Below are 26229 nucleotides of genomic sequence, written 5' to 3' on the forward strand. Positions count from 1 at the left end.
AGAGTTTAAGAAGTTCATAGAAAGAACAAGGAGATATCAAAGGTACATTCTGTGAAGGTGAATTTTGTTCTCTTAAGGTGCTGGCTTAGAAAGCACGAGACTCTGAGTTCTAGACCTATCTTAGGCATAAAAGCCAGATGGGTGACTTTGGGCCAGCTGCTCTCTTTCCGCCCAACCCACCTCACAGGGTTGTTGCTGTGGGGGAAAGTAGGAGGCAGGATGATTAGGTATGTTTGCCGCCTTGAGTTGACCAAATATATATGTATAAAATAAGTGGGAATAGTGATGATGATGATGATTATGATGATGATGATAATTTACAATTGTTAATCTGGACTTGCCACAGTGCATAGTCTTCATTATTCATTATTAGAATAATATTTCCTGAAGGGCTGAATTAAAATTGTCACTTTACTGGTCAAAATTAATATTTTCTCACAACATACTGTATTTACAATAAATGTCTATTTAGACACTTAGATGACCAGTACTGGATACTATCCTATATTATAAATCTAAGAGAAAATATGTTATATATTCATTAATTTACATAAATGTTAATTTAAATTATTAATATATTACTGCAGTCTAATGAAACTTATACTTGTTTGAATAAATATATATTATATTAATGCAAGTTATTACAAGATCTGGTATGCCAAAACCAGCCTCACAGCAATAATTTCCATGTATGTGGATAACTCTAAACAAAATGCAAGAGTCTGTCAACAGATAATTTAGTATAATCCAACATAAAACTCTTAGCAAATTTTTTGGATTGGGATGAGGAGGATAGAGAGGCAGAAATTGATATATAATAAATACAAGATTTGTGAGAATAAGAAATGTTCCAAGGGATGTTTTGGTGCACTTTGTCAGGAAGAGGACAAGGGATCAAGATTTGCAGCAGCATTTTAATACAAGACTGAAGATTGGTAATACAGATGTAATTGTTCTTAAAGAAATTCCTATTAGAATTTTGTGTATTGTTTTTTGACTGAGAGATTAAAGAAGAAAAAGATCCCATTTCGATGGGTGAAATTGGAAGGTGTGATTTTTACTTTTAAACAGCAGAGGTTTCAACTGAATTCTGGCCAGAAGGCAAGGGAATTTCTAGAAAAAATCAAAGAGGAATTGGAAGAGATTCAAATGGAGGTGTCAGAGGAGACTGCACAAAAATCACAACAGGTGCAAAAGGAACCTGAAAGGGATGATACTGAACTAGGCGCTACAGGTATTGATTTTTCTAAATTTTTGGCTTGATTATGGATTACAACTGCTTAACAGCCCAACTCACCTCCAGGGTTGTGGTTGCGGGGAAAATAGGAGGAGGAAGGAGTATTAGGTATGCTCGCCACCTTGAGTTATTTATAAAAGTAATAAAGGCGGGATAGAAAAATAAATAAATGCCTATAAGAAACACCTTTTGAGGGAGATGGGTGGTGACAAAATTTGAAATATAAATAAAAAAATAAAATACTAGAAAAAAGAACATAAAATATTTGATTTATAAAAATTTGGGTGAAAAATTTATTTCAGCAGGAACAAAAAAAGAAGTGGAATTGTTTTGTATATTTGATAGACAAATAAACAAATAAATCACCAACTAAAACCAGAACTTGTATTGACTAATTAACATGGAAGGTTTGTTAGGGTGGAAGTTAATTTGCGTGGGACTAAGACTTTGATAATGGGTATTTATGCCCCAAATGAGGACAAAGTATTATTTTATAAATGACTTATGGAGAAATTAATAGGTTTCTCTTATGAAAATTGGGGGATTGGAATGGAACAATCTCCCTACAACTGACAGAACTTCTGAGAAAAAATATTAAAATCATTCATGGCAAATTATCAAAAGTTTTCTTTGACTTGATAGACAGTTTAGGGCTGGTTGATATATGGAGACAGAAAAATAGCAATTCAAGAGAGTATACCTACTTTTCTGAAAGACATAGATCCTTTCCAAGAATAGACATGATTTGGATTTCAAGGAACTTGGCTACTAAGGTTTCTAAAGTAGAAATATTACCAAAGACTTTTTTGGATCATAATCCTGTGGATTTGGTTTATAAAAGAAAATGTAATTCTTTTAGATGGAGACTAAACAAAATGTTGCTACAGAAAGAAGTAATAGTGGAGGATTGTAAAAAGAATTTTTTTTGAGAATAATTTAAGTAAAGACACTGATTTTATTTTATACAACATAATAGTGAACTTAAAAAGAGTCAAGAGAAAACACAAGCTATTTTGGATGAAATAAAGAGAAAAAAGAATTAAAGAAATTTCCAGAGGAGTATCTCTCAACAAATTGAGCTTCTACAATGACAATTATCTATGTTAACAGTTGAGAGAAATAGAAATAGAAATGAATTATGTAAAGCAAAGAAAAATTGAGTTTGCCACATAAAGCAACCTCCCCATAAATCTATTGTAAAATCTTAATAAATCAGTTATTTCTACTGTTAATTGTACAAATTATGACTTAAATATTATGACTTGCAGAATATTTGTATCCCCAATTAACAACCTGTTTCAGAATTAACTGTGTCAGAACTATCTCAAAGTAAAGTAAAAACTCAATCAAATTAAGCTCAGCTCCTGGTGAAAGCATCCATTTTATTTTCTTGATAGAAAATAAAACCAGAAGTGGTTTGACAGTGCCTCCTTCCAGGATGGTGGGTAGGTTTGTTTTTTACTACCCAATCTAGTCTACATCCCTGGAATTCTTGGGAGGTTCCCCCATCCAAGTACTAACAATGGCCAGTCCTGTTTAGCTTCTGAGAATAGCCAAGATTGGCCAGGTACTCTTACCTATGAGGCAGTTCAAAGCAATCAGACTTAAAAGTAGTGTTTACCTTCTCCTGCTGAAGTTTAAGAAGCAGGCCACGTTGCTTTTTTCGGATAGGCGGCATTTTATCATCTTCCCCTTTGTCTCGCAAATGTCTAAAAAATCAGTAGCAGAAAAATTAAATTTCTTCCTCTTCTGCACTGAATTACTTGCCCTCATTTTTGTTGCTTCTTGGTTTTCATTTGTTTTTACACTATTGATAAAACACAGCCATCTTTAGCTTTTATCTCAATGTGATCAAATGAGTAAGGAAATTTGGAAGCTATTCAACATTTGTTTAAAAACCTTAGATGTGAAGTGGGTCTCTCTCTCTCTCTCTCTCTCACACACACACACACACACACATATACATACCTACATACATACATACATACATAAAATGAAAAGGGGAGAACCAGTTTAGTCTAGTGGTTAAGGCTCCGGGCTAGAAACCAGGAGACTGAGTTCTAGTCCCGCCTTAGGCATGAAAGCCGGCTGGGTGACTTAGGGCCAGTCACTCTCTCTCAACCCATGACATCAGGCACGGGCTACAAGCTGGTCGGTCAATTCCTGTTGCAAGCAACAGATCAACATTTGGTTGATCTGAAAAAAGTGGACCCTGCACATGCAGGAAAAACACTAGGAAGAAAAAAAATATTATATGAAAAGTATAAGTAATCAAAGAAGCAAAACTGTATTTGAATAGTCTTTTTTAAAAAGAAGATTTCATTTGAGAAAATAACCTCAGAATGATGTAATGTATAAAGTCATGAATACAAAGATGGAGGGTAGGAGTGGGGGTTCAAACAAAACAAAATTAAATTAAATTAAAAACATCATGATCATGTTAAAATTGCAAGGAACTCCCCTTTGCTTGCTATCTCTTTCATGGCATTCATGAAACATGTGCAATAAGAGTTTGACATAAATGAAAAAAGTCTGAAATCCCTAGGATGGTAAAACTCATGGTTATATTATATACCATGGTGTTTCCAGGTTTCCTTACCTTTTCTGGTGCTCTAGCCAAGCTAGTTCAGCCTTAACCTTCTCTTTAAGTGCTTTTTCACGTAGCCGGAGCAGCGAAGACTGGTGAGCTGCTCGCATTTCTTCTTCTCTCATGTACTGCCGTACCATTTCCATTGTAAATTTAGAAAAACTGTCTTGTCCTCCTGAAAATGGTAGGTTTAGCTCCTGGTGAAAAAATAAAATAAAAAGTAGCTTTCACAGAACTCATAATCTCTTTACCAGGGCAAAACATTTCCAAACTGTTGATGTGCTTTTACATTAATCATTACTAGATTTCCATTGTTTGGATAATCAGAGTTGTTACACAGAAGTACTTTTTTCTACGGTGAAGATACATGAACATTTTATGTATAAGGTTTAACTTGGTGTGTTCAATTAATACAGCAGTATGTGAGTATGAAAATCAACAACTTGAGACAAGCAGCAACAGAATAACTGACAATAAAAGAACTGACAGAAGTTGCAGCTGAAGTGGGAGAGGAATGGGAAACATGATTTTCTAGGTACAAAGGTATTCCAACACCTATTATTCTGCCTCCAACCAGTGCACCTGGGAAGAATTCCACTATTAAGTCATATGTGTTGCATATTTACAATAATGTCTAAAACATGCTTCTAGGAAGGCCACAAGCAGAAGCTGACCTCCTGTACTGCTGTCCTTATAAAATGGTCTTACAATGTCTCTTACTAAAAGACTTAATTCAGCAAGTGGTATTTGGCAAAATGATGCCTTTAATCAAAAGTTTTAATGAAGCTATTACTCCTGGCAGTCACTCATAGATCAAGCTTCCAGAGATCTCTATAAATCCATCTCACCCATAGATACTTGTATTTTTAAAGCAATCTTCATGAATTATGCATTTTATTATTTATTTATTGAATTTATTCCTGCTGCATTGGAGGAGATAATTCTTTTCATTCTTCAAGTCTTTATGAAAAGACTTACAGGGAGGCAACCACAATTCTTGTGCAAAACTTTGATCTTTAGCAGTCAACATGATGATGATGAATCTTCACAGATATTTACGTGGCCATCCAGCAGCAAGATTAGTCCAAAGAATGTCAGATAATGCTGTCACCTTCAGTGAGCAACTGCCATTCAACCTGGGTCATACTTATGCACTTACTTATTTCTGTTGATTTTTCTACCTTTTAGGATGAGAGTTCTTCCAAGAGGGATTATACATAAAATTTACAATAAATTTAAAACAATTAAAACAAGAATGGTTCAATAGAAACCTCTAAAACTAATATACATACAATTCTAACAGTTTAAAAATGATGACACAGGACAATATTGAATCAAAAGACAAAACAATTTTACTCACTCTTTCTTTTGCTAGCTTCTTCCACTACACTAAATTTCTGTTTTCAGAGGGTTATCCTGCTGACCAACAGATATGCAGAGCTTAACATAATCTGTTTCCAACATTTTGTTGGCTTGGAAAGAATAAAAAGCAAAAGACTTCCTCAAGATAAGCTTTCCTGATTATTACATAAACATTCTAATTATCTGCCATCAAGTCAGTGTTGACTTTTAGTGACCACGTAGATAGATCTTCTCCATGATGATCTGTCCCTAAATTGGTCCTTCAAGTCTTCCAACAGCATACACAATCACCACTCTAAGTCCATCCACCTTGCTGCTGGTCTTTTCTTCTCTTTCCTTCCACCTTTCCCAGCATTAGAGCCTTCTCTAGAGAGTTAAGTATTTGCATAATATGTCCAAAGTATGATAATGTGAACCTAATCATTTGTCCCTCTAGTGAGAACTCTAGCTTTATTTCTTCAATTATCTATTTGTTTGTTTTCTTGGCTGTCCATGGTATTTTCAGGAGTCTTCTCCAACAACCAAAGTTCAAAAGTATCAATACTCTTGCTATCTGGCTTCTTCAAAGTCCAACTTTTGCTGCCATAAAGCATCAAGGGAAAACCACTGCCTGCACTATTCTGTCTGTAGGTATAGAGACATCACAACATCTGAATACTTTTTCCAAGGCATTTGTGGCTGCTCTACTGAAGTCCTAGTTTGTGGTGTATTTTTTGTTGTTGTTTACTCAGGGTCATCCATGAAAACTATCCAATTACTTCTTGGGTAATAAAGAGGGCACACAAAAATGCTCTTAAAGGTGATTCTACTTTCCTGTTTCCACAGTGGAGAAATTTTTTAACTACTGAATTTCTATGGTGCAGTTGTTACAAGGAACATGGATGCTGCCAGGTTAAAAAACACAGCAAACCTAAGTATGTGGAAGAGCCGTCCCTTTGTACAAGAGATTAAGAAGGTATAGTTAGGGTTACTGTTCTCTCATACTGATAGGTATTAATAAAATCCACATATGCATTGACAAAATCTCCACACCATCAATTGGATTTATTTCTGAACAAGCATTTTTGAATCAGGATGATAATATGAATGAATATATTTCTGCTCGAGATACTGAACTGAAAGCTCCATCTCATTGTACAACTTTTTTGCAGTCATTTTTTTCTAATGATACAATTATTTATACAAATGATTAGGTTTCCCTTGTAGTATGATTACACAGTGCATATATATATTGTAAGGTAAAGGTAAAGGTTTCCCTTGACGTAAAGTCCAGTCGTGTCCAACTCTAGGGGGCGGTGCTCATCTCCGTTTCTAAGCCTTAGAGCCGGCGTTGTCCGTAGACACTTCCAGGTCATGTGGCCAGCATGACTAAATGGAACGCCGTTACCTGCCCGCCGAAGCGATACCTATTGATCTACTCACATTTGCATGTTTTCGAACTGCTAGGTGAGCAGGAGCTGGGACTAGCAACGGGAGCTCACCCCGCTGTGCGGTTTCGAACCGCCGACCTTCCGATCGGCAGCTCAGCGGTTTAACCCGCAGCGCCACCGCGTCCCTTTTATATATTATATATATTGTACTTCTATAAAAAAGAAGAACATCCCCATGAGAACTGGAAAACAGGCCAATATGAATTCTAAGATTCCAAAAAATGAACAGCTACAGAATATTGAAACCTTACCTTAATAGGTGACAGAGCAGGCTTTCCAGGAGAAGGTTCCTCATCAGAATAAACTTGGTGACCTAGTTTCTTCAAATTGATCCGGCGGTGGCTTTCCGAAGGCAACAAAGACCGGAATGATTGTTCTTCGATCTCATCTTCTGTCATGGACTCATCAAATTTCAGGGAATATTCTGTTGCAACAGAGGTAGAATCTGAAAAGACACAATACAAGAGGAGGAAAAATAATCAATTCAGTGTGGAATTCATTACCGAACAGAAAATGCTATGAAATATGATTATGTCACAAAAATAGAATGAGTAAATACTGACTGAATAGCCAGAAATATAGATGTGCATAGCTATCAAAATTCCTGAACTTACTATGAAAACAATAAACATATACTTGGACTCTTTGGATGACTACCACATAATAGAGCTGTATAAATCCTCTGAAAGAGATCTTTTGGGAAGGTGCAAGAGCATGTATGAAACATAGCAGCTCTTTTCAAACCATTAAAGCGGATGCAAATATTTCCTGGCTCATGCAGCTTCTCCAGCAGCTGCTCCCAGTTGTCTCTGCATGTACACTGCCTGTGCCTACACAAGCATTAGCAGACATTGGACAACTTTCAAAGCAGCGGGAAAAAGTTGTAGTTGTTTTAACAATTCAAAAAAAGATGTTTTCTACAAACATTTATGTTCTGAAATATTTTCCCCCAAAGGGTTTATACAACTCTAGCGAAAGGTGATGGTGAAAGGTCCCCTGTGCAAGCACCGAGTCATGTCTGACCCTTTGGGGGGACACCGCTTTCACAACGTTTTCTTGGCAGACTATAACGGGGTGGTTTGCCATTGCCCTCCCCAGTCGTCACCTTCCCCAGCAAGCTGGGTGCTCATTTTACCAAGCTCGGAAGGATGGAAGGCGGAGTCGACCTGAGCCGGCTACCCGAGAATCCAGCTGCCGTTGGGATTGAACTCAGGTCATGGGGAGAGTTTCGGTTGCAATACTGCTGCCAACCACTCTGCTAGTACATAAATATATAAATGTCCTGCCAGAGGGAGTCAGAACATTGAACATTAGCTTTGCTATGCAATACTTTTTGCTCTTAGAAGGGATGTCAGAAAAAATCAGGCTGAGAACTAACCTTGCCTTCTGTCAGCCTATGTTTCTTGGGGTAGGGAAATAAACTTTATCTTTTTCCCAATAATAAGTTCTTGCTAGAACCTACTGAGAACTACGCCTACAGTTATCGTAATTTACATCCTTTCCCATGCCACCTGAAGAATTCCAGTTTTGGGCAATACTAGAGAAAGCGACAGAAAGAATTCTGAACATTTGTTCCACAGCATCCATATGTAAATAAACATGTATGCATACTTGCAGAGATTAAGTCTACCATTTTTTCTTTAAAATGATGACTGAAACAACAAGAAAAGGAACAGCTATCCAGCCAGTGGTTCCAAGAATAAGGAAGATGGAAGTAACAGCAAGCCAGGGACAATCTGGCTGAAATACTGTTAAATATCAGATTGCAAGTTCCCCAGAGCTCCAACAGGTGGCTACTCAAAAGCAAGCACATAAAGAAAGCAGGATGGCCAGGAATGGATAGTGAATTATTTTTGTATCATTTCCATGTAACCGCATCAGCAAAACCATTGACACAGCAGTGGAAAGAACACAAATAATTTATTTTATTTTATTTATTATTCAAATTTTGTTACTGCCCATCTCCCTCAAAAGCAGGACTCTGGGCAGATAATCATGGAACAGAAACTGAAATGAGCATTAATTCGGTTAAATACTCATCTGAGAACTAACCTCTCTCATCAGGAATGGATGGGATACCGTTATTCTGCAGTGAATCATTCACTGCCGTGGGAGCTTCCTCCTCAATGGAGCTGCTTGGCTTTTCACGAGGAGAAAGTTTCTTGGTCTCCTTGGAAGATGGACTTTCCTGACGACTGCTGCTACTACTGCATTATAAAAAGACATAAATGAGTCCTGGATTAATACTGTAATCTTCCAACTGATGTAACGCTCAGAATAATGAATTCAAGAAATATACGCTTGCACTGTGTACTCTGTATACTCTTCTCCCTAGGAGTTCACTTTCATCTCATAGAGTTTAAAATTAAAACTAAATCTTTTAAAATCCAGTGTTCCAACTTTTTACACAAAAACTGAATGAGGAACTTTGATAACCCTACAAAATTAGTGGTGGCAAATGTTTTCCGTCCTGGAGAGCCAGTTATAACAGGGCTAACATATACAGCTGGTGGGAAACTATCTTCAGAAGAAATACCACTTGTACAAAAAATCTCAATTGTATAGTCTATTGAGAAACAAAGAGTTCCTGAAGCACACAGTGTTGTTCTTGCATAATTTCCATTTGCTCCTGATACTTCATGCTTGAAAAATCACAATTAGGAGTCTCCCTCCTTTTGAGTCTTGTAAGTGGGAATTTTGAAAAAATGTCAATGTCTGCTATGTAAGGGAGCCCATTTGCAAAACAGCTCCTGTAGGGGGTGCAAGCAGCAACAATAACTTATCTCCCAGAAACTGGTATTTGTCTTTCTTAAATTTAAGTCGGGGAAAGCATGCAGAGCCACAGAGCTATACTAGGAATCCAGAACTCGCTCTCATTTTCAAGATCCTCCTCCTCAAATTATTTCATTAACCTAGTAAACCTCACCATGCAAAATTGACTCACCCTGCAATCTGCAAACAAGAACCTTAAATTTGCCTACAAGTCGTCACCAACTCATGCTTAAGTTTCATGTAGACAGTTTAAAAAAATCTGTTAGGACTAATAGTTCAGGAGAGAATCATTTCAAACTTCTAAACCAAGCTTTAGCAACAAATTGACGCCTTCTATTAAGAATGCAATGTTTATTTTAGCCTTCCCCCTTTTAAAAATAATTTGCCTGACTAAAGGAATAATTTGAAGTCTGTCTATCAAAGGTGTGCAGAACATTTAGAATTTGAAACTGCTATTTCAAACTTGATACAGATTATTCCAACCTTACTAGAATGACTCTGATGCTGTTCTACTATTCTGGAAGTGTTCCAAATTCAAACAGGCCCATTCTTAACTCAAAACAGGTGTCAAAAGTTTGTAATGGGTCCAGTTGTAGCTCAGACCAGTTGGAATGTTTCCTGCAAGGTCAGAACAACTGTTCCAAATTCAAAACCAGAAATGGGGTGTTTCAAGCCCAAAATATTTCACATTCAAAACATTCCACATACTACTACTCTTCAAAAACTTGGTTTCTCAAACAGGCCAAAAGCTGGGATAATTTGTGATCCTGCTTGATTGACCACAGGTGGGTAGATTGTTCTTGTTTGCATATTCTAGCCCAATTAGCTAGCATTTCTAGTTTTGGTTGTATATTCTTATGATTTTTTTAAACTATGTACACTGCCTTGAATCTTTTGATTTGGCAGCCTCATAAATCTAATGTTTTGTTGTTACTATTATTATTTATAAATATAGCAACTGGTTTAAGAATACTTTAAGCTAGTTTTGAATTTACAAAAAGGTAAGAGAAACAGGTTACTGAAAATACTATTTGAGATAAAGAAAACCCAAAACCTAGTTATCATTTCCTTCATTAAGTAAAGCCAATAGTCTTACTTTGTTGAATTGATAATTGATATAATGACTATAAATCTTGTATCTCACCTGTGATCATGTGCCTTTGATCTTGATGATTCTGAATAGCTATCAAATGTACGCAAATAATGATGCTTTGAGTCACTTGTCTCCTCTTTACCTGGTGGGGTGGTGATTGAATCTGCTTTCCTATTAAAGAAAAGAGGCAACCTTGAATTATTTTGAAAATCATAACAATGTTTGTAATTAACTGACAAAAAGCCTCAAAGGAAATGTATTACAGTGAAATAAATGGTAACATCCAATGAAGTATATCTGTACAAGAAGCAGCTTTTAATGTTCCTCTTTCTATCAAATATAGGAGAACAAGGGAGGATACCTGAAGTAGCAAAGCTCTCAGCACATGCTTCTGTGCTCCTTTTTTCTCACAATAGATGAAATACTTGACAGGAGAAGGAAGTTTCATGCCAGAGAGCCTGTGAAACTGGCTGTGAACTGGTTGGCAAAATTAAAAGACTTCTCCTTCCAAAACCAGGAGAGAGAGAGGGAGGGAGGGGCAGGCAGGCAGGCAGGCATGGCCCTATATATTAAACTGTGCCTCAGTACAGCATACATGTTGACAAAGCTTCGTCTATAGTTATCCCTCCCCTACACAGCTTGAGGCAAAGTGATGAAAACAAGATTACACAATGAGGCAGTGACATTCTATGACTGAGGTCTTCCTACAGGCCTACAATAAGTCAGTCAACGGAATTATCAAGTAAACCTACTATTTACAGATGCCTTGACTGGCTTTCCTTATTGAAGCATCTTCATTAAAAAATTACAGCCCCAAATTAATTTTTTATATAAAATACCTGTTCATATCGTGAAGCTTTAATTGCTTTATGAATGCTGAATGGTGCTTCCTTTCTTGGTCAAATAATGTAGTAATTGGAGCTGCAGTAGTACCAATTGCATCAGAGATCTGGAAATGTGCAAGTTCTGTCATCTAATAAAGAACACAGCAAAATACAGATTTCAGATGCATCAATGAACTTCTTATGGGTTAAGGCAGAGCTGTCCAAACTCTGTGTCGCAACACATTAGTGTGTTGGCTGCAGCGTGTAGGTGTGTCGCACGGTCGAGGGATCATACAGGTACTGTGCATGCGCAGTATGCGTAATCGGGTCAAAATAGCTGATTCCGTGTGACTTCCGGTGATGCGGCCGCACCTGCAGCGTGTTAGTGCGTCACCAACATGAAAAGTTCGGAAAGCTCTGGGTTAAGGTATAAAGACCCACAGCAAATAACTCACTTCACGTATCTGACGAGCAGCATCTGTAGTCAGCAGAGCTGTCTCTAGCTGATGAGTTGCAATCTTAGATGCGGTCTCCTGTAGAACCTCAGCTGCCTCCTGCTGTGATTGTGCCAAATGATGTAATGATTCTGCATGGGCCTATACATGGTGATAAGTTTGTTTTTAAAATCTATTTACTTCCACTAAAAGTGCAGCTGTGCTTTGACCCAAATAACCTGAACATGAAATTCATCCCCTTAGCACTAGGGGAGGATTCTTCATCTTAACAACAACAACACTTATTTCATGTTACTGATAGGCAATGTAATTTTCAATCACAGTTTTATAAATGAAGGACATCAAATCTCACAAGGAAGGAGGCTGTTCTTTAAGTATATTGGTTCCAAGCTGGTAAGTAGTTTAAAAAGAAATAATCTAACCTTAGACTGCAAACAGAAACAGAAAGGCAACCAGCATTCTGGACTTGCAGAAATTCCCAAATAGCTTTCATATAACACATTGCAATAATTTAATCTGGAGGCCTCTATCACACAGATAACAGTGACCAGGCTTTCTGGATCCAGGAATTAGACTGTTAAAGAAAATGCTGAACCAGTGGAAGGCACCACATCCATGACAGTTGGGTCTCCTGTGATCATGCTGGTTCTATTAAAATGATCAAACTGCAACCCTGATTCTTGGAGGACAGTAGAACCACATCCAGAACAGGTTGACCATCAACTTCCTGGTCAAACAACCCGCATCTCATTCAATATTACCCTCCTTTTCAGTGGGCTAAGTGTTAATTTAATATGAGGTCACTCATATTAAGTTAAAATTACTTCTAATAATTTAAATATGTGGGAAAATATATCTCTTTGTGAAGAAATCCTTTCTCTAATCACTAATGCCTTGCATCACCAACATACAGTCTTTCAATTTATCAATATATTGCCTATCACTTGGAACTACCATCCATTGCCATTGGCAGCAATGTCCTAAGGAAAAAGATTTTACTTTTGTATCTTCCATGCTGTTTGGAATGCTTCGTTACCTGAGCTGCTTTTTGTCTTGACTCTTCCAGATTCCTTTGATTTTCCAAAACCTCTTGCTCTGCCTTGAGCTTTAGAAGAGCCAAGTCCCGCTCATGTTTCTGCTGCTGGGTCTACAGATGAAAGTTTAATTATTGCTTATTCACTTACATTCTTCCTTTTTGTAGAATTAAACAAAAGGTATATACAATTTTCCTTAATTTAAGAACAGTAATAGCCCATTAACTCAATTTTAAATGGTTTTAATTAATAATTAGCTGTAATGTTTCATGTATATAATTATAAGCATTATAAATATTATAATACAAGTTATATAATAATTAGCTGTAATACAGCATCTGCTATTTAAAACTTTTTAGTACCTATTTCATAGTGTGTAACCTGTGTCCAGATCAATTAATTATTTAATTAGATTTATATGGCTGCCCATCTCACAACAGGGTGGTGTACAAGGATTAAAATGCAAAAACCATAGCATACAACCCCTAGTGCCCAAGGATAAAAAAACAACCACATTCCTAGATCACATAATGTAATCAATATTAGATTTTTTAAGTAGAATGCCAGGCATTTCTGAAAATTGTAGCTATAATGTTTTTTTAGGAAAATTAGATTTCAAAATTACACAACTACTGGAATAAAGCACCCAGTATTTTTGTTGCTTTAATCAGAAAGTGCCAATTTCTGTCTCAAGCTACCAGCCCTACCATAAGTCTTCTAATACTTTGCAGAGATACTTCAGAATGAGTGCCAAAATCAATAATAAATAAAATAAAATAAGAACTTCTGGTTACTTTTAAAATTATTACCAGAAACTTTTCGTGCATGGGTGAAAGGCTTGAGAACTGAAGTTTCCAAAAGATAAAAAACTTAAAATAGATACCTATGTATTTTAAGCTATGTTAGATTCATTAATCTTACCTTTAACATTAGAGCCAGAGAAACACTTTCCTGCTGTGCAAGTGATATCCCCCGTACACGTTCTATATCAGATATTTGGTGTACCGACTCTTCAATGGTGCTTAGGTAGTTAAGTTCTGCAGACATACGATGCTGGAGACCAGCAGGTGAGAAACGCATGGAGCCTATAAAATCAGTACATATACTATTAAACACCTACATTATATGCTCAAATCATGCTATATAAAATATATCAAATGTAGCATCATAATGCATGCTATATGCCAGCAAATTTGGAAAACACAAGAATGGCCATCAGACTGGAAAAAATCAACTTATATCCCCATACCAAAAAAGGGAAACACTAAAGAATGTTCAAACTATCGAACAGTGGCACTCATTTCACATGCCAGTAAGGTAATGCTCAAGATCCTGCAAGGTAGACTTCAGCAGTTCATGGAGCGAGAATTGCCAGATGTACAAGCTGGGTTTAGAAAAGGCAGAGGAACTAGAGACCAAATTGCCAATATCCGCTGGATAATGGAAAAAGCCAGGGAGTTTCAGAAAAGCATCTATTTCTGTTTTATTGACTATTCTAAAGCCTTTGACTGTGTGGACCATAACAAATTGTGGCAAGTTCTTAGTGGTATGGGGATACCAAGTCATCTTGTATGCCTCCTGAAGAATCTGTATAACGACCAAGTAGCAACAGTAAGAACAGACCACGGAACAACGGACTGGTTTAAGATTGGGAAAGGAGTACGGCAGGGCTGTATCCTCTCACCCTACCTATTCAACTTGTATGCAGAACACATCATGCGACAAGCTGGCCTTGAGGAATCCAAGGCTGGAGTTAAAATCTCTGGAAGAAACATTAACAATCTCAGATATGCAGATGATACCACTTTGATGGCTGAAAGTGAAGAGGAACTGAGGAGCCTTATGATGAAGGTGAAAGAAGAAAGTGCAAAAGCTGGTTTGCAGCTAAACCTCAAAAAAACCAAGATTATGGCAACCAGCTTGATTGATAACTGGCAAATAGAGGGAGAAAATGTAGAAGCAGTGAAAGACTTTGTATTCCTAGGTGCAAAGATTACTGCAGATGCTGACTGCAGTCAGGAAATCAGAAGACGCTTAATCCTTGGAAGAAGAGCAATGACAAATCTCGATAAAATAGTTAAGAGCAGAGACATCACACTGACAACAAAGGCCCGCATAGTTAAAGCAATGGTGTTCCCTGTAGTAACCTATGGCTGCGAGAGCTGGACCATAAGGAAGGCTGAGCGAAGGAAGATCGATGCTTTTGAACTGTGGTGTTGGAGGAAAATTCTGAGAGTGCCTTGGACTGCAAGAAGATCCAACCAGTCCATCCTCCAGGAAATAAAGCCAGACTGCTCACTTGAGGGAATGATATTAAAGGCAAAACTGAAATACTTTGGCCACATCATGAGAAGACAGGACACCCTGGAGAAGATGCTGATGCTAGGGAGAGTGGAAGGCAAAAGGAAGAGGGGCCGACCAAGGGCAAGATGGATGGATGATATTCTAGAGGTGACGGACTCGTCCCTGGGGGAGCTGGGGGTGTTGACGACCGACAGGAAGCTCTGGCGTGGGCTGGTCCATGAAGTCACGAAGAGTCGGAAGCGACTAAACAAATAAACAACAACAAAAGCATCATATTCTATACATTTTTTCATTCTTCGCCAGCTCACCGTTCAGATTGTTGGCTCCAGTCCTGTTGATTCCAATACTTAAGTCAGAGAAGGCAGGATTTAGCTTAGATCCAGAAGCTACTGTTCTTGAAGAATTTAAAGACTTAATTTTTTCTACCGTATTTGCTACAGGATCTGTTTTTTTCTGTATGTTCAGAGACTGAGGAGAGCTTGTAGTTCTTGGTGATCTTACTGTATCTGGGAGACTAACAGAAAAATGAAAACTATTTAGAAAAATATTTATCCTCAAAAACATAATGGCAGCAGTTAAAAACTAATTTCCAGGAGTACATATAGAAAACAGCTACTGATATTAGAGTTACACACAAAAAATGTGCCTTTTTATCAATTGGATAAATTTTCATACACTGGGACAGATTGAGGAAATCTATCTCAGATAAATAAACCTAAGGCAAGAGAACAAATAGATTTCTCCCTTATTCTGTGCTTTTATCTGTTTTTCTCAATGTTCTGTATGCTAGACTTCTGACCATAATAATAACCTAAGCTAGAGTTCTCCCTTTATAGTGTAAGCAATCAAACCAGTAAATTATAACTAACCACAGTTTCTTAAATTTTAAATGAGGCAAAATATTTTAAAAGTTATGATACCTTGATTTCTGAAACTAATTTTCATCAGTTAACCAAAATTTCCTATCCTGGGCAAAATGGTGAACAAATGTTTTATTCAATATTTTATTGAAACAATAAAAACCTGAAACAGTCTATCTTAGTTTGTTAAATGTGGCCACTGTTTCTAGTTCTACAACCAATATGTTTTTAAGGGTACAGGTAGTCCTCAACTCATGACCGTTTGTTTAATGATGGCCTGAAATTATGACAGCCTCAGAATGCATGCTTTACATCCTGTAAAGCACTTCCGAGCGTTGCAAAACATTGCACCCCCTCCCAGTCACATGCTCTCATTTCAGGTGCTTGGTAACTGGCTCGCATTTACGACCAGTTGCAGAGTTCCGCGCTCATGCAATCACATTTTGTGGTGATTTTTGCCATTTTCTGGCAAAAAATGGCCATAGGGGAAGCTGGATTCGCCTAACGACCCGTGATTTGCTTAATGACCATGGTGATTCACTTAATGACCACCATAAAATGGTCATAAAGTCAGGTCCAGTCACATGGTGACTCAACTTAAAACTTCCATGACTTATGATGGAAATTCTGGTCCCAACTGTAGTCATATGTCAAGGACTACCTGAACTTATTAAAAAATAAAAATAAAAAGTTTGAAAATACATTAGTTGAATTTCAAGAGAATTGGACAGCTGTACATGAAAGAGCAAAGACTACATATATCTCTTTTCACATTATATGACTTTAAGGGGCACACCTAAAATAAACTGCAAATACAAACATCAATATGTGTATGATTTATATGCATTTGTTAGAACAGGGACTTATTATGGCTCACTGTTGAATAAATACATATTGGCAAACCTAAATTTGCTTCTGACCCAGACAAACCAGTTTCAGCAAAAGTTTTTTACTCCTAGCATACTATGCTTACAAATAAAAAAGGGAAGGAGAATACTGTAGTCGTGATTTGATGTCCACAATAGTTTTTGCCCATCATATCACTTAACAGAAGCCAGGATCAGAGACTATTTCCAATAATGATTCTAAAGAAATCAAAGTACACTCAAAATTCAGAATGGGTTCATCCTGGAGAGCAGGCCAGTGGTCCCTCACTTGGTGAGGGGAGTCAGATACTGTTTTTTGCTGGGGCCACCTGCAATTTGGGATAATTTTCCCTTAGGAATTCAATCTGCCATACCTTGTTGGGTTTCTGTAAGCTATTAAAAATGTATCATTTTCAGAAGCCTTTGATATATGACCTGACATTATCTGTTACAGTACTGTGCATGTTAGATGTCTTTTATTAAATGATTTTGTTTTATGATTTGTACAGTGGATGTTTTATCATTTGTATTGATGGATGTTGTAAACTGCCAAGAATGTCTTTGATTACACAGGGATAAATCCAAATCAATCAATCAAGTAAATGCAGAATTCTACACTCAAAGCATGGCCCACTCACTGCTTGTAAGAATATCAGTAGAAGCTGTACCCAACTTATATGACCATTTTGAAAAACTGACATAAGGAGATGCAGATCATGACTTACGTTCCAAGAACACTGGTTCCTACACTATACAGTATATAAATCTACCATTATAAAAGAGTAATATGCTGTTATACTACCACAGTACTACATTTGAATTATAAACTATACTATACAATTTAATGCCAGAATTTGGTAATACTATTTTACCTCATTAATGAGTGACCAGATAGTTCCTCTAAAGTACTGTCAGAATCTGGGTTCACTTCTTGTTCTCTGTTAGATATTGCATTATTAGATAGTAAGTGCTTTGCTTGTTCCAAACCATAGTCTGATCCTGGGGACATTTTGCTTTCTTCCCACAGAGAGGCATTTGGAAATCCATTTAATGATTCTGGATCTGTATTTTAGAAAAGCATGTTCAAAAATCAGTACAAAAATAAGAATTCTTCCACCAAGTGGTAAGTACAGTGAATGTTTTTAGATTTCAAAATTATGAGATTTTAAGCCCGAACCAGCGAGGTGCAGTACATATTTGCATCTGAGTTATGCCACTCTCCCATCAAATCCCATTCATAAAACTTGCTTGACAATCTTGAACTAATCATTCTCTAACCTATTTCACAGGGTTGCTGCAAGAATAAAAATTAAGAGGAGGAGATTAGATTTTAATAGCAGCTAGGGGAGAACAACAACATTTGGCAAGAAAGAGTCTGAAAAAAAATCACAATTTGCCACTGTCTATAATCTATTTGTGTTGGATTAGATCAAATCATGACAAAGCTCTTCATACAGCAACATACAAAAAAGTGAAATTTAGCAATACAGTACATTTCACCAAGCTCTTGGTATAGTATAATGGTAGTAACATTAGAAACAAAACGTAGTAGCTGGATAATGTTCTTCTGATTGCTTACAGTGAGTTTAATAATCACCACCCTCCTCCAATTTTATTTAAAATCTATAAAGCTATATGTTTGGAATGTGGTATGGATTTTTAACAAAACACTAAAATGTACCTTTTTAAGGGTCCCTTAATTTTTGAGATAGACTAATCTCTATATCTGGTACTGGCCTTAAAGTCTTTTTGATGTATTTATATTGTGATGAACTGGTGAACTTGGCAGCAAACTTACCTTTGCAATAAACAAACAGTGATAGAAGTACAAACATAATGAACAGCTCTTACTTTCCTTTCTTCCTTTTCTTTTAGAAGATGCAGATGTACGAGAAGAACCTGAAGATAGTGGTCCTGAGGAATGATGGATTAATTCAATAGTTTGAGGTTCATAAGGAAATTTTCTACTGGCAAACTCTTCTTTCAGGCTGGTACTGCTTGTGGTGCTGCCAATACAAGCATGGAATTAACACATCGTTAGTATTTCTCACCTCTATCAATCATACCCAGTGAAATCCACCTAGTTTTTGTACACAATATACACAATTATGGCCAATTACAATTCCTTTATACAGGGATTCTCAAACTCTGTGATACTGCAACCCCCTAAAATGGTAAGTGAACTTCTGTGACACCCCGACCATGAATAAAACTAATGATTTAATCAGGGTTAGAATTGGAAAAGAAATAAATTTACCAGTTACTTTTAAAATTAAAGTTTAACTTATGTATCAAATGAACAATAATAGAAACTTACAGTAAAATTTAAAACCAAAGTTTTAATGAGAAGGATGTCCTTGCTTACTTTTCCATAATTCCTGACATCTGGGTTTCATTTTAAAGACACACATTCACCAAAGTCAGAATAAATGAAAAGAAAAAACAACCTGTTTCCTTGTCTTAAATCAGCTTCTCTTAAACTGCTCTTAAAATGCTGCAGCTTACAAAACACTAGCAGGCTGTAAGTTGCTTTTGGAGTTCCTACTCCCAGCACAGCTACACTGAAATAACAATCATAGCCCATCTTCTCTTTTCCTTCCAACCTGGTGCTTTGTGCTTATAAAAGTCTTTCCTCACTTTTGCAATATCCTCCTAACCATAGCCTCATAGTCCTGCTTCCCTCCCTCTCCATCCAAGTAAGGGTCAGATCTGAGTAAGGGTCAGATCAGATGATCACAGCTTTGCAGAGAAGCCTTGTGCCCTCCAGATATGATCATTCCTTTTTTGAAAGGCAAACCCAGTAGGATAAAAAAGAAAAAGAACGCTCACAGCTCTAGAACCCACAGGTTGCTTTTGTGCCCAGTACAATTTTCAAACTAGTAAGCCTGCTTAGAAAGCACTTGGGAGAAAAGTGCTCTCTGGTGATCTGCCATTCATTATCTTGTGGTTTCCATACGTTTATAAATTAATATTAAAAATCCCTTATAGTATCACGCCAAATACTAGTCCAGCTGCTTTTAAAATATAAAAATTCTGAGTATTATACCATTTCAGAAACTGCACAAGATAAAAAATCAGATTAACAGTGCATGCTTTAATCGTTGGTAGAAACCATGCAATAGTTTCTGTTCCTTTAAGTGTGAGTTCTCATGCTCCAGAATTCTCAAAAAGACTTTTATACTGGAAATTTATAATGTGCATACTTATATAAATTGTGTAATAGTTATCAGCAGTCCTAATTTGAAACACCATAATAGAAATGTTGAAATACTAAAATTTTAAAGCTGAGAACTCAGAATTTTCAAAGACAACAATTTGTATCATTAAAGAATACTAGACTAAGACTATTGAGAAATTAACTATTATACAATTATGTATAACCACATATCATTCAATGCAAATCATTTTTCATCTCTTATTTGTACAGCTTCATCATCATTTGAAAAATATATTTATACCTGTGCTCAGATGTAGGCTTTCTGTCCATTGTTGGACCACTTCCCTGGGATGAGATGAAATCATCATCATAGGAAGCAATGCTAGCTGGAGGGCTCATGGCAGGAAGTAAAGGTCGCTGTGTTGATGAACCCTGTCCTGCATATTCTTCAGATCCTAGCAGACGAGAGAAGAGTGAAAATGAAATACAATCAATATTTCAGAAGAATTTACATTTCAACAAAAGTTTAATACAGAGCATGCAAATCAGCAAACTGATGATCCAAAGACCAATCAAACAAAACATCTCAGAATCTTCTGTATGACTATATATAGAACTAAGAAAGTACATTTTTTGCCTAGCAATGTTCAGAAGTGGAACAATCTTAAGGTTTTAACTGACTTCATCGTAAAAAAATATAGCAGCCAACATTTCCAAAACAAGATGAACATGTTGTACATATCAGCAGATACTAATACCAGCAAAACTAGGCTCAGATATTACATATAGGGCACGGTCAGGATTTGTTAGCTAACTAACAAATATCAGAGATATCAAAAGGTTTTTATTTCCTTACCTTTCCCACACAACTGGTAAGATTTTGTAAAGATGTTGATGACACTGTGTGGACTTCCCTTGGAGAGTTCTTCCCATGGTCTCGGACCATTCCTAATCTGTGTGAAAATAGGTAAATACTTCTCTGCCTCCTTCTGAAATTCTTTTATGGGTTCATAAACAGTTTTATCTGCAACACAGAACTCTTTTTCATTTAATACCTCAGCAATCTTCAAAGGTGGATTATCAGGCTTTTCACCTTCCTCCTCAGAGAGAAGGCCATCGCTGAGTAGACCTTCGCTTATGGAACCCGCACTATCATGCAGAGCTGCAGGTTTATTTTCAGGCCCAGCAGAACAAGTTTGCTTTTGAGGCAGATTTCCTAATATTCCTTCAGGTCTATTATTGCCTGGAAGACTGAGAGCAGCTGTATGAGGACTAATAGTCTCTGGGAGCTTTTTAAACTCATTAAGATTTCCCACTCCAGGAAGGTTATCATCAAAACTTGCATGCGAAATACAGGTTCCCAACATTTTCTGAAGCCTAGCTGAAAAGACATCTTCTTCTCTCACAGGAGGGCTGCTGGCTTTTGCCCAGCAGGAATCACCTTGATCTCCTTGTAACAAGTCACGTCCAGTATCCCATGCCGCTTCATAGTTAATGCCAGCCCCAGCTAATTTCTTCGCTTCACTTTCAATTCTGTTTGAAAGAGATGCTGCAGTTGCCTTTAGGGCTTCAATACGGTCCAATTTATTTTTATAATGATTAATGGTGGGTTGTACAGAAGATGACATAAATGGCTGAGGAGTCGAAGACATGGATCCCACAGCTGTGTTGTGGCTCCTCCTGGTTGATACAGATTCAAAGTCCTTTTGCAAGATACCCATGTGATCCAAAGACAAAAGCTGAGAGAAAAGAGCTCCATTCAAAATAGCAGATTTTGAGCAAGGAACTTGGGCTACTGAACTCAGCTTCTCTGGATGAATCCTTAAAGGCTCCAGTGTATTACTCCTGGAAATAATCCATTGAATTATCATCAGTTTATAGTAATAAAGTTTGGGCATTTAATTATATTCCGTATAATCAAAGCTATGGGAAAACAGTAGTGATGGACAGTATGGCTGTGAGAGTTGGACCATAAGGAAGGCTGAGCACCAAAGAATTGATGCTTTCGAACTGTGGTGCTGGAGAAGAATCTTGAGAGTCCCTTGGACTGCAAGGAGGTCAAATCAGTCAATCCTACAGGAAATCAACCCTGACTGTTCATTGGAAGGACAGATACTGAAGCTGAAGTTCAAATACTTTGGCCACCTAACGCGAAGAGAGGACTCACTAGAGAAGACCCTGATGCTAGGAAAGACTGAAGGCAAAAGGAGAAGGGGACGACAGAGGATGAGATGGTTAGATAGCATCACCGATGCAATGAACATGAATCTGAGTAAACTCAGGGAGATAGTGGAGGACAGGAAGGCCTGGTGTGCTACGGTCCATGGGGTCACAAAGGATCGGGCAAGACTTAACGACTGAATAACAACAACAACAACTATAAATTGTCACCTACACTAAGAATTGATAAACTTTTGGTGTTCAAGGGTACAGGTTTTTTTGACGAATGGCTTCAGTGAACAGGACAACGAAAACTGTGCGCGTTGTTCATTAGTTGTTCTTTTTGGGAGGGAGCTCCTTGGCTTTTTAAACTGGGTTTGGCTTTTGACTCTGTATTTTTCACTTACCTAAAAATGGTGGGAAATTGATTATTTGGCACTACAGTTGAAGAGGTCTTTGGAAAAGAGTTTTGAGAGATACAGCTTGCTCACCCCGACATATACAAACATCTATGAAAACACTTTCTCAAATGGACTCGTGGATTATTGGATTATTTTTTCTCCAATTCTCTTCAGCCTTCCTGCCCATCCAACTAAACACTCCATCCACCATGAAGACCATCACATTCCACACATGAATTTAACATTTAAATACAGTTTAATAATAGTAGAGTGGAAGTATATAAACATTAAATGTATTATTGGCCCCAAATTTGAATGTTTGTTTTAAAGTGAATCTGATTTTTTTGTACAATATAATTTTACACTTTTCATTTGCATTCCTGCAGAATCTCGGTACAGACATAGCCTTGAATGTGCAGAAGGAATTTTCCTTGACTTTTAATGCTCCATAAAGTGGCATCTTGCTTTTCATGACATATTTAAGAATTTTATGAGCACTGAATTTTAATAAACATATTTTTCAAAAGATCCGAAAATATTTCAAAATTCTCAGCTGCTATAAAAGCTGTATTAGTAAATCATATGTAGCAGCATTATTTGAGGTCTAGTGTGTTCCAGTTTCCTAGCCCTGAATGCATTTTTACTTTCTTACCTAACAAGAGGACGAGAAGGTTCAGAGAGAGACATATCACTACTGGATGATGCACTAACAGGGCGCTCCTGGGCCTTGTTCTCTTTGTCAGATTCTCCAGATGGTTGATATCCAGGTTTGGACTGGGAAGAAAAATAGACATGTTTATAGAATAAAGGCACATTGTTAGTAGAAAGGATCAATAACGTACTGGATTGTGAACTACAGTCTGTTTGGATATTATCCCATGAGTTTCATGACTGACTGAGGATTTGAACATGAATCTTCCCAATACAATTAAATAATTTGACAACTAGAGCCAGTTTGGTCTAGTGGTTAAGGCCCCAACCTAGAAACCAGGAGACTGAGAGTTCTAGTCCCACCTTAGGCATGGAAGCTGGCTGTGTGACTTTGGGCCAGTCACTCTCTCTCAGCCCACCTCACCTCACAGGGTTGTTGTTGTGGGGAAAATAGGAGAAAGGAGTATTAGGTTTGTTTGCTGCCTTGAGTTATTTATAAAAATAATAAAGGCAGGATTAAAAAAACTATATAATGACTCGCATAAATAGGAAAGGCTTAGACTTCATGAGAATGAGAGTTGTGCAATCAAGTTTTCCAGGGGCATGATGGTTCCTAAATGTGTTCAGCTAAACACACTTAGAATAAATTTTCAGACCTTTCTCTAATGTTGAAGGTGTAGGAGCAACTAGGATTAGCACAGCACCAGATGTTGATGACCGGGAAAGAATACAGGGCCCTCATCCAATTTGCGTCTATCTGGGTTTTTAAAAATGCCTTAATATGGCTAAAGTCTATTCACATTTTACACTATACTGAAAATAGTATATTACGTTACATTACGTTACAACTACAGACTGCAAGAGCTGTTGGCAGTTCTTACATTCTTATCAGCATCTATGTTCCTGATTCAGTCCCTAAGCAACCATGGACCTTAATGGGCAACTCTGGTATTCCCTCTCAGCCTGAATTACCTCAACAAGTTTGATGGTATTATGGGGATAAAACCTGAACCCTAATCTGATATATCCCACCTTCACTTCTCAGAGAAAATACCAAAACAAAACCCTTCCTCAAGAAGAACTAAATTCCCAAAGACTACATGGGCATGCCTATACTGTTTACTTTGCAGTAATATGGAACTCATTTGCCATTGCCCTTTTTTAAAATTCCCAGTTTAGACTGCTGCCTTGGGATTGCCTAGTGGTCAGCCATCCATCCAGGGAATAACCAGGTATTGATATCTGCTGTAACCTCAAGGAAATGGCATGTTGTGCCATTGTTGTAAGTGCAACAAATGAATAAATATAACAGCTATTTCTGCTTACTGCATGCATTTTTTAAAAGTAACATGAAAAAAACACAGAAAATATCCCAAATCTACCAAGATACCTGAACTTCTTGTACAGAGGGTGCTTGATTCTCCAGCAAGGTTTGTTCCAGTAACAATTTAGAGTAAGTTTCTTGTAATTGTTTAGTGACTGTTTCAGATGTTAATGTCATCTTTGTTTTATTGGCAACAGCATCTTTCTGTTTCTTGTAAAGTTCCTGAAGTCTTTTATTTTTTTGCTCTGTTGCCTCCTTCTGTGCTTTCTTTTCTTCACTTTGTCTCTTCTTCCTCTCCTCTTGCTGTCTCACAATATACTGGCGCACTTCATCTGCATCATAGTGACGTTTCTTTAAAATAACCTGAGTGTCTTCACTGATGGGAACTTTGTCTGATTTTTTTTTGCCTGGACTGTGACTTCTAGAAAATGGAGATGGTTCTGATTCCTGATTCTGACATTTTTCATTCTGCTCCTCTGTACCCTGAGGTACAGAATCCAGCTGCAAATCATCAAGAATCCCACGGATTTCTACCGGCAAGAAATCCTTATTTACATGATCATTTCCCAGTTCCCCATTGTGAGGAGCAGCATCTTTTTTCTTCAGGTTATTCTTTGCTCTTATTTTGCTCCATGAACGGTCAGAACATTTCGAGAGGGGTATTACAGGCACATGCATATTGCAGTCAGTTTCTGTTATTTCCATGCAGGGTGCTAGAAGGGGAGAAGAGGGAGAAGATCAGAACATAGCATTAGCAAGTGAGTAAGATTCAAATTAGCATATTCATCTCAATATCCAGTATTTGGGGTACATTATTTGATGGGAATTATTTAGATTTAATCTCATTTTACTTTATGAGATTTGAACATTATATCCAGAAACTAAATCCTTTGATACAGAGAGAAAAATTACTTCTGGAATGTTGGAAATAATGTTGGCCAATAGGAAATAAAATAACATGCAACTGTAATGTAATTTTAGCTTCTCATTTTTTTAGAACCATCACCTGAAAAGAAAACATCATACAACTTTGAAACTGGTCATGAAAGTATTAGTTAGGGCTAAAGTTTTTCATGTTCTTCTCAGATTTTCAACTGGAACACCCATGACAGTTTGCTGTATTTTACAGCATGATGTAACTATATATGGGCTCTAGAATATAGCTTCTATTACATAACTAGTTTGGCAGAACTGCAATTTGGCAAACCTGGATGGGGTCAGAAGTGCAATAATTTATTTTAGGAATAGATAAAAGTACTTCAAAATCTCACTGCCTTCATCCAAAAATGATAAAAAATCTTATATTTCTTCCTTAGAGATTCCTTTACTGGTAGCATAACATGTCATGAAATACTGCTGGGTGCTTAAGCATGGAGAATCTTAGCTTTATTGACATCTACCATTTTGTGTTTTTTAAACAGGTAAGAAATTAGTAATTCTGTGCTGTATGATATTCATTCAGCCTTTAAGGTGAAGCTACTACTCATTTTCTTATTTTGTGATTTAAAGAACTGTGTGTGCAATATGATCCAAAAAATAATTATTTAGAATTAAGTTCCACCATGTTCAATGTATTAGGCACAAAGTGAACAGTGGCTTTTCATTGGCATGAAAAATGCTCTGACAGTAACTAAGCAGCACTATGCATACATACGTATATACACACACAATATTAAAATAGAAAACAAAATCTATACATATACACATGCATA

The 26229-nt window shown here is 37.1% G+C and overlaps 1 protein-coding gene across 2 annotated transcripts in view; it reads right to left on the minus strand.

Moving 5' to 3' along the window:
* Nucleotides 1–26229, minus strand: part of CEP350 (centrosomal protein 350) — a 100050-nt gene that overhangs the window by 35727 nt on the left and 38094 nt on the right. For both annotated transcript variants that reach the window (XM_063298461.1, XM_063298460.1), the window contains exons 10-25: nucleotides 24584–25230; nucleotides 23195–23316; nucleotides 20838–21826; nucleotides 20283–20436; nucleotides 18676–18830; nucleotides 17697–17886; nucleotides 15407–15612; nucleotides 13716–13879; nucleotides 12797–12907; nucleotides 11761–11901; nucleotides 11321–11454; nucleotides 10533–10652; nucleotides 8669–8823; nucleotides 6868–7061; nucleotides 3837–4021; nucleotides 2859–2946 (exon numbers count right to left, since the gene is read on the minus strand). In XM_063298461.1, coding sequence (XP_063154531.1) covers nucleotides 2859–2946; nucleotides 3837–4021; nucleotides 6868–7061; nucleotides 8669–8823; nucleotides 10533–10652; nucleotides 11321–11454; nucleotides 11761–11901; nucleotides 12797–12907; nucleotides 13716–13879; nucleotides 15407–15612; nucleotides 17697–17886; nucleotides 18676–18830; nucleotides 20283–20436; nucleotides 20838–21826; nucleotides 23195–23316; nucleotides 24584–25230 — 3755 coding nt within the window. The remainder of the gene's footprint in view (nucleotides 1–2858; nucleotides 2947–3836; nucleotides 4022–6867; nucleotides 7062–8668; nucleotides 8824–10532; nucleotides 10653–11320; nucleotides 11455–11760; nucleotides 11902–12796; nucleotides 12908–13715; nucleotides 13880–15406; nucleotides 15613–17696; nucleotides 17887–18675; nucleotides 18831–20282; nucleotides 20437–20837; nucleotides 21827–23194; nucleotides 23317–24583; nucleotides 25231–26229) is intronic.

The sequence above is a fragment of the Candoia aspera genome, chromosome 3 (assembly GCF_035149785.1).
Source record: "Candoia aspera isolate rCanAsp1 chromosome 3, rCanAsp1.hap2, whole genome shotgun sequence".
NCBI classification, from domain to species: Eukaryota; Metazoa; Chordata; class Lepidosauria; order Squamata; family Boidae; genus Candoia; species Candoia aspera.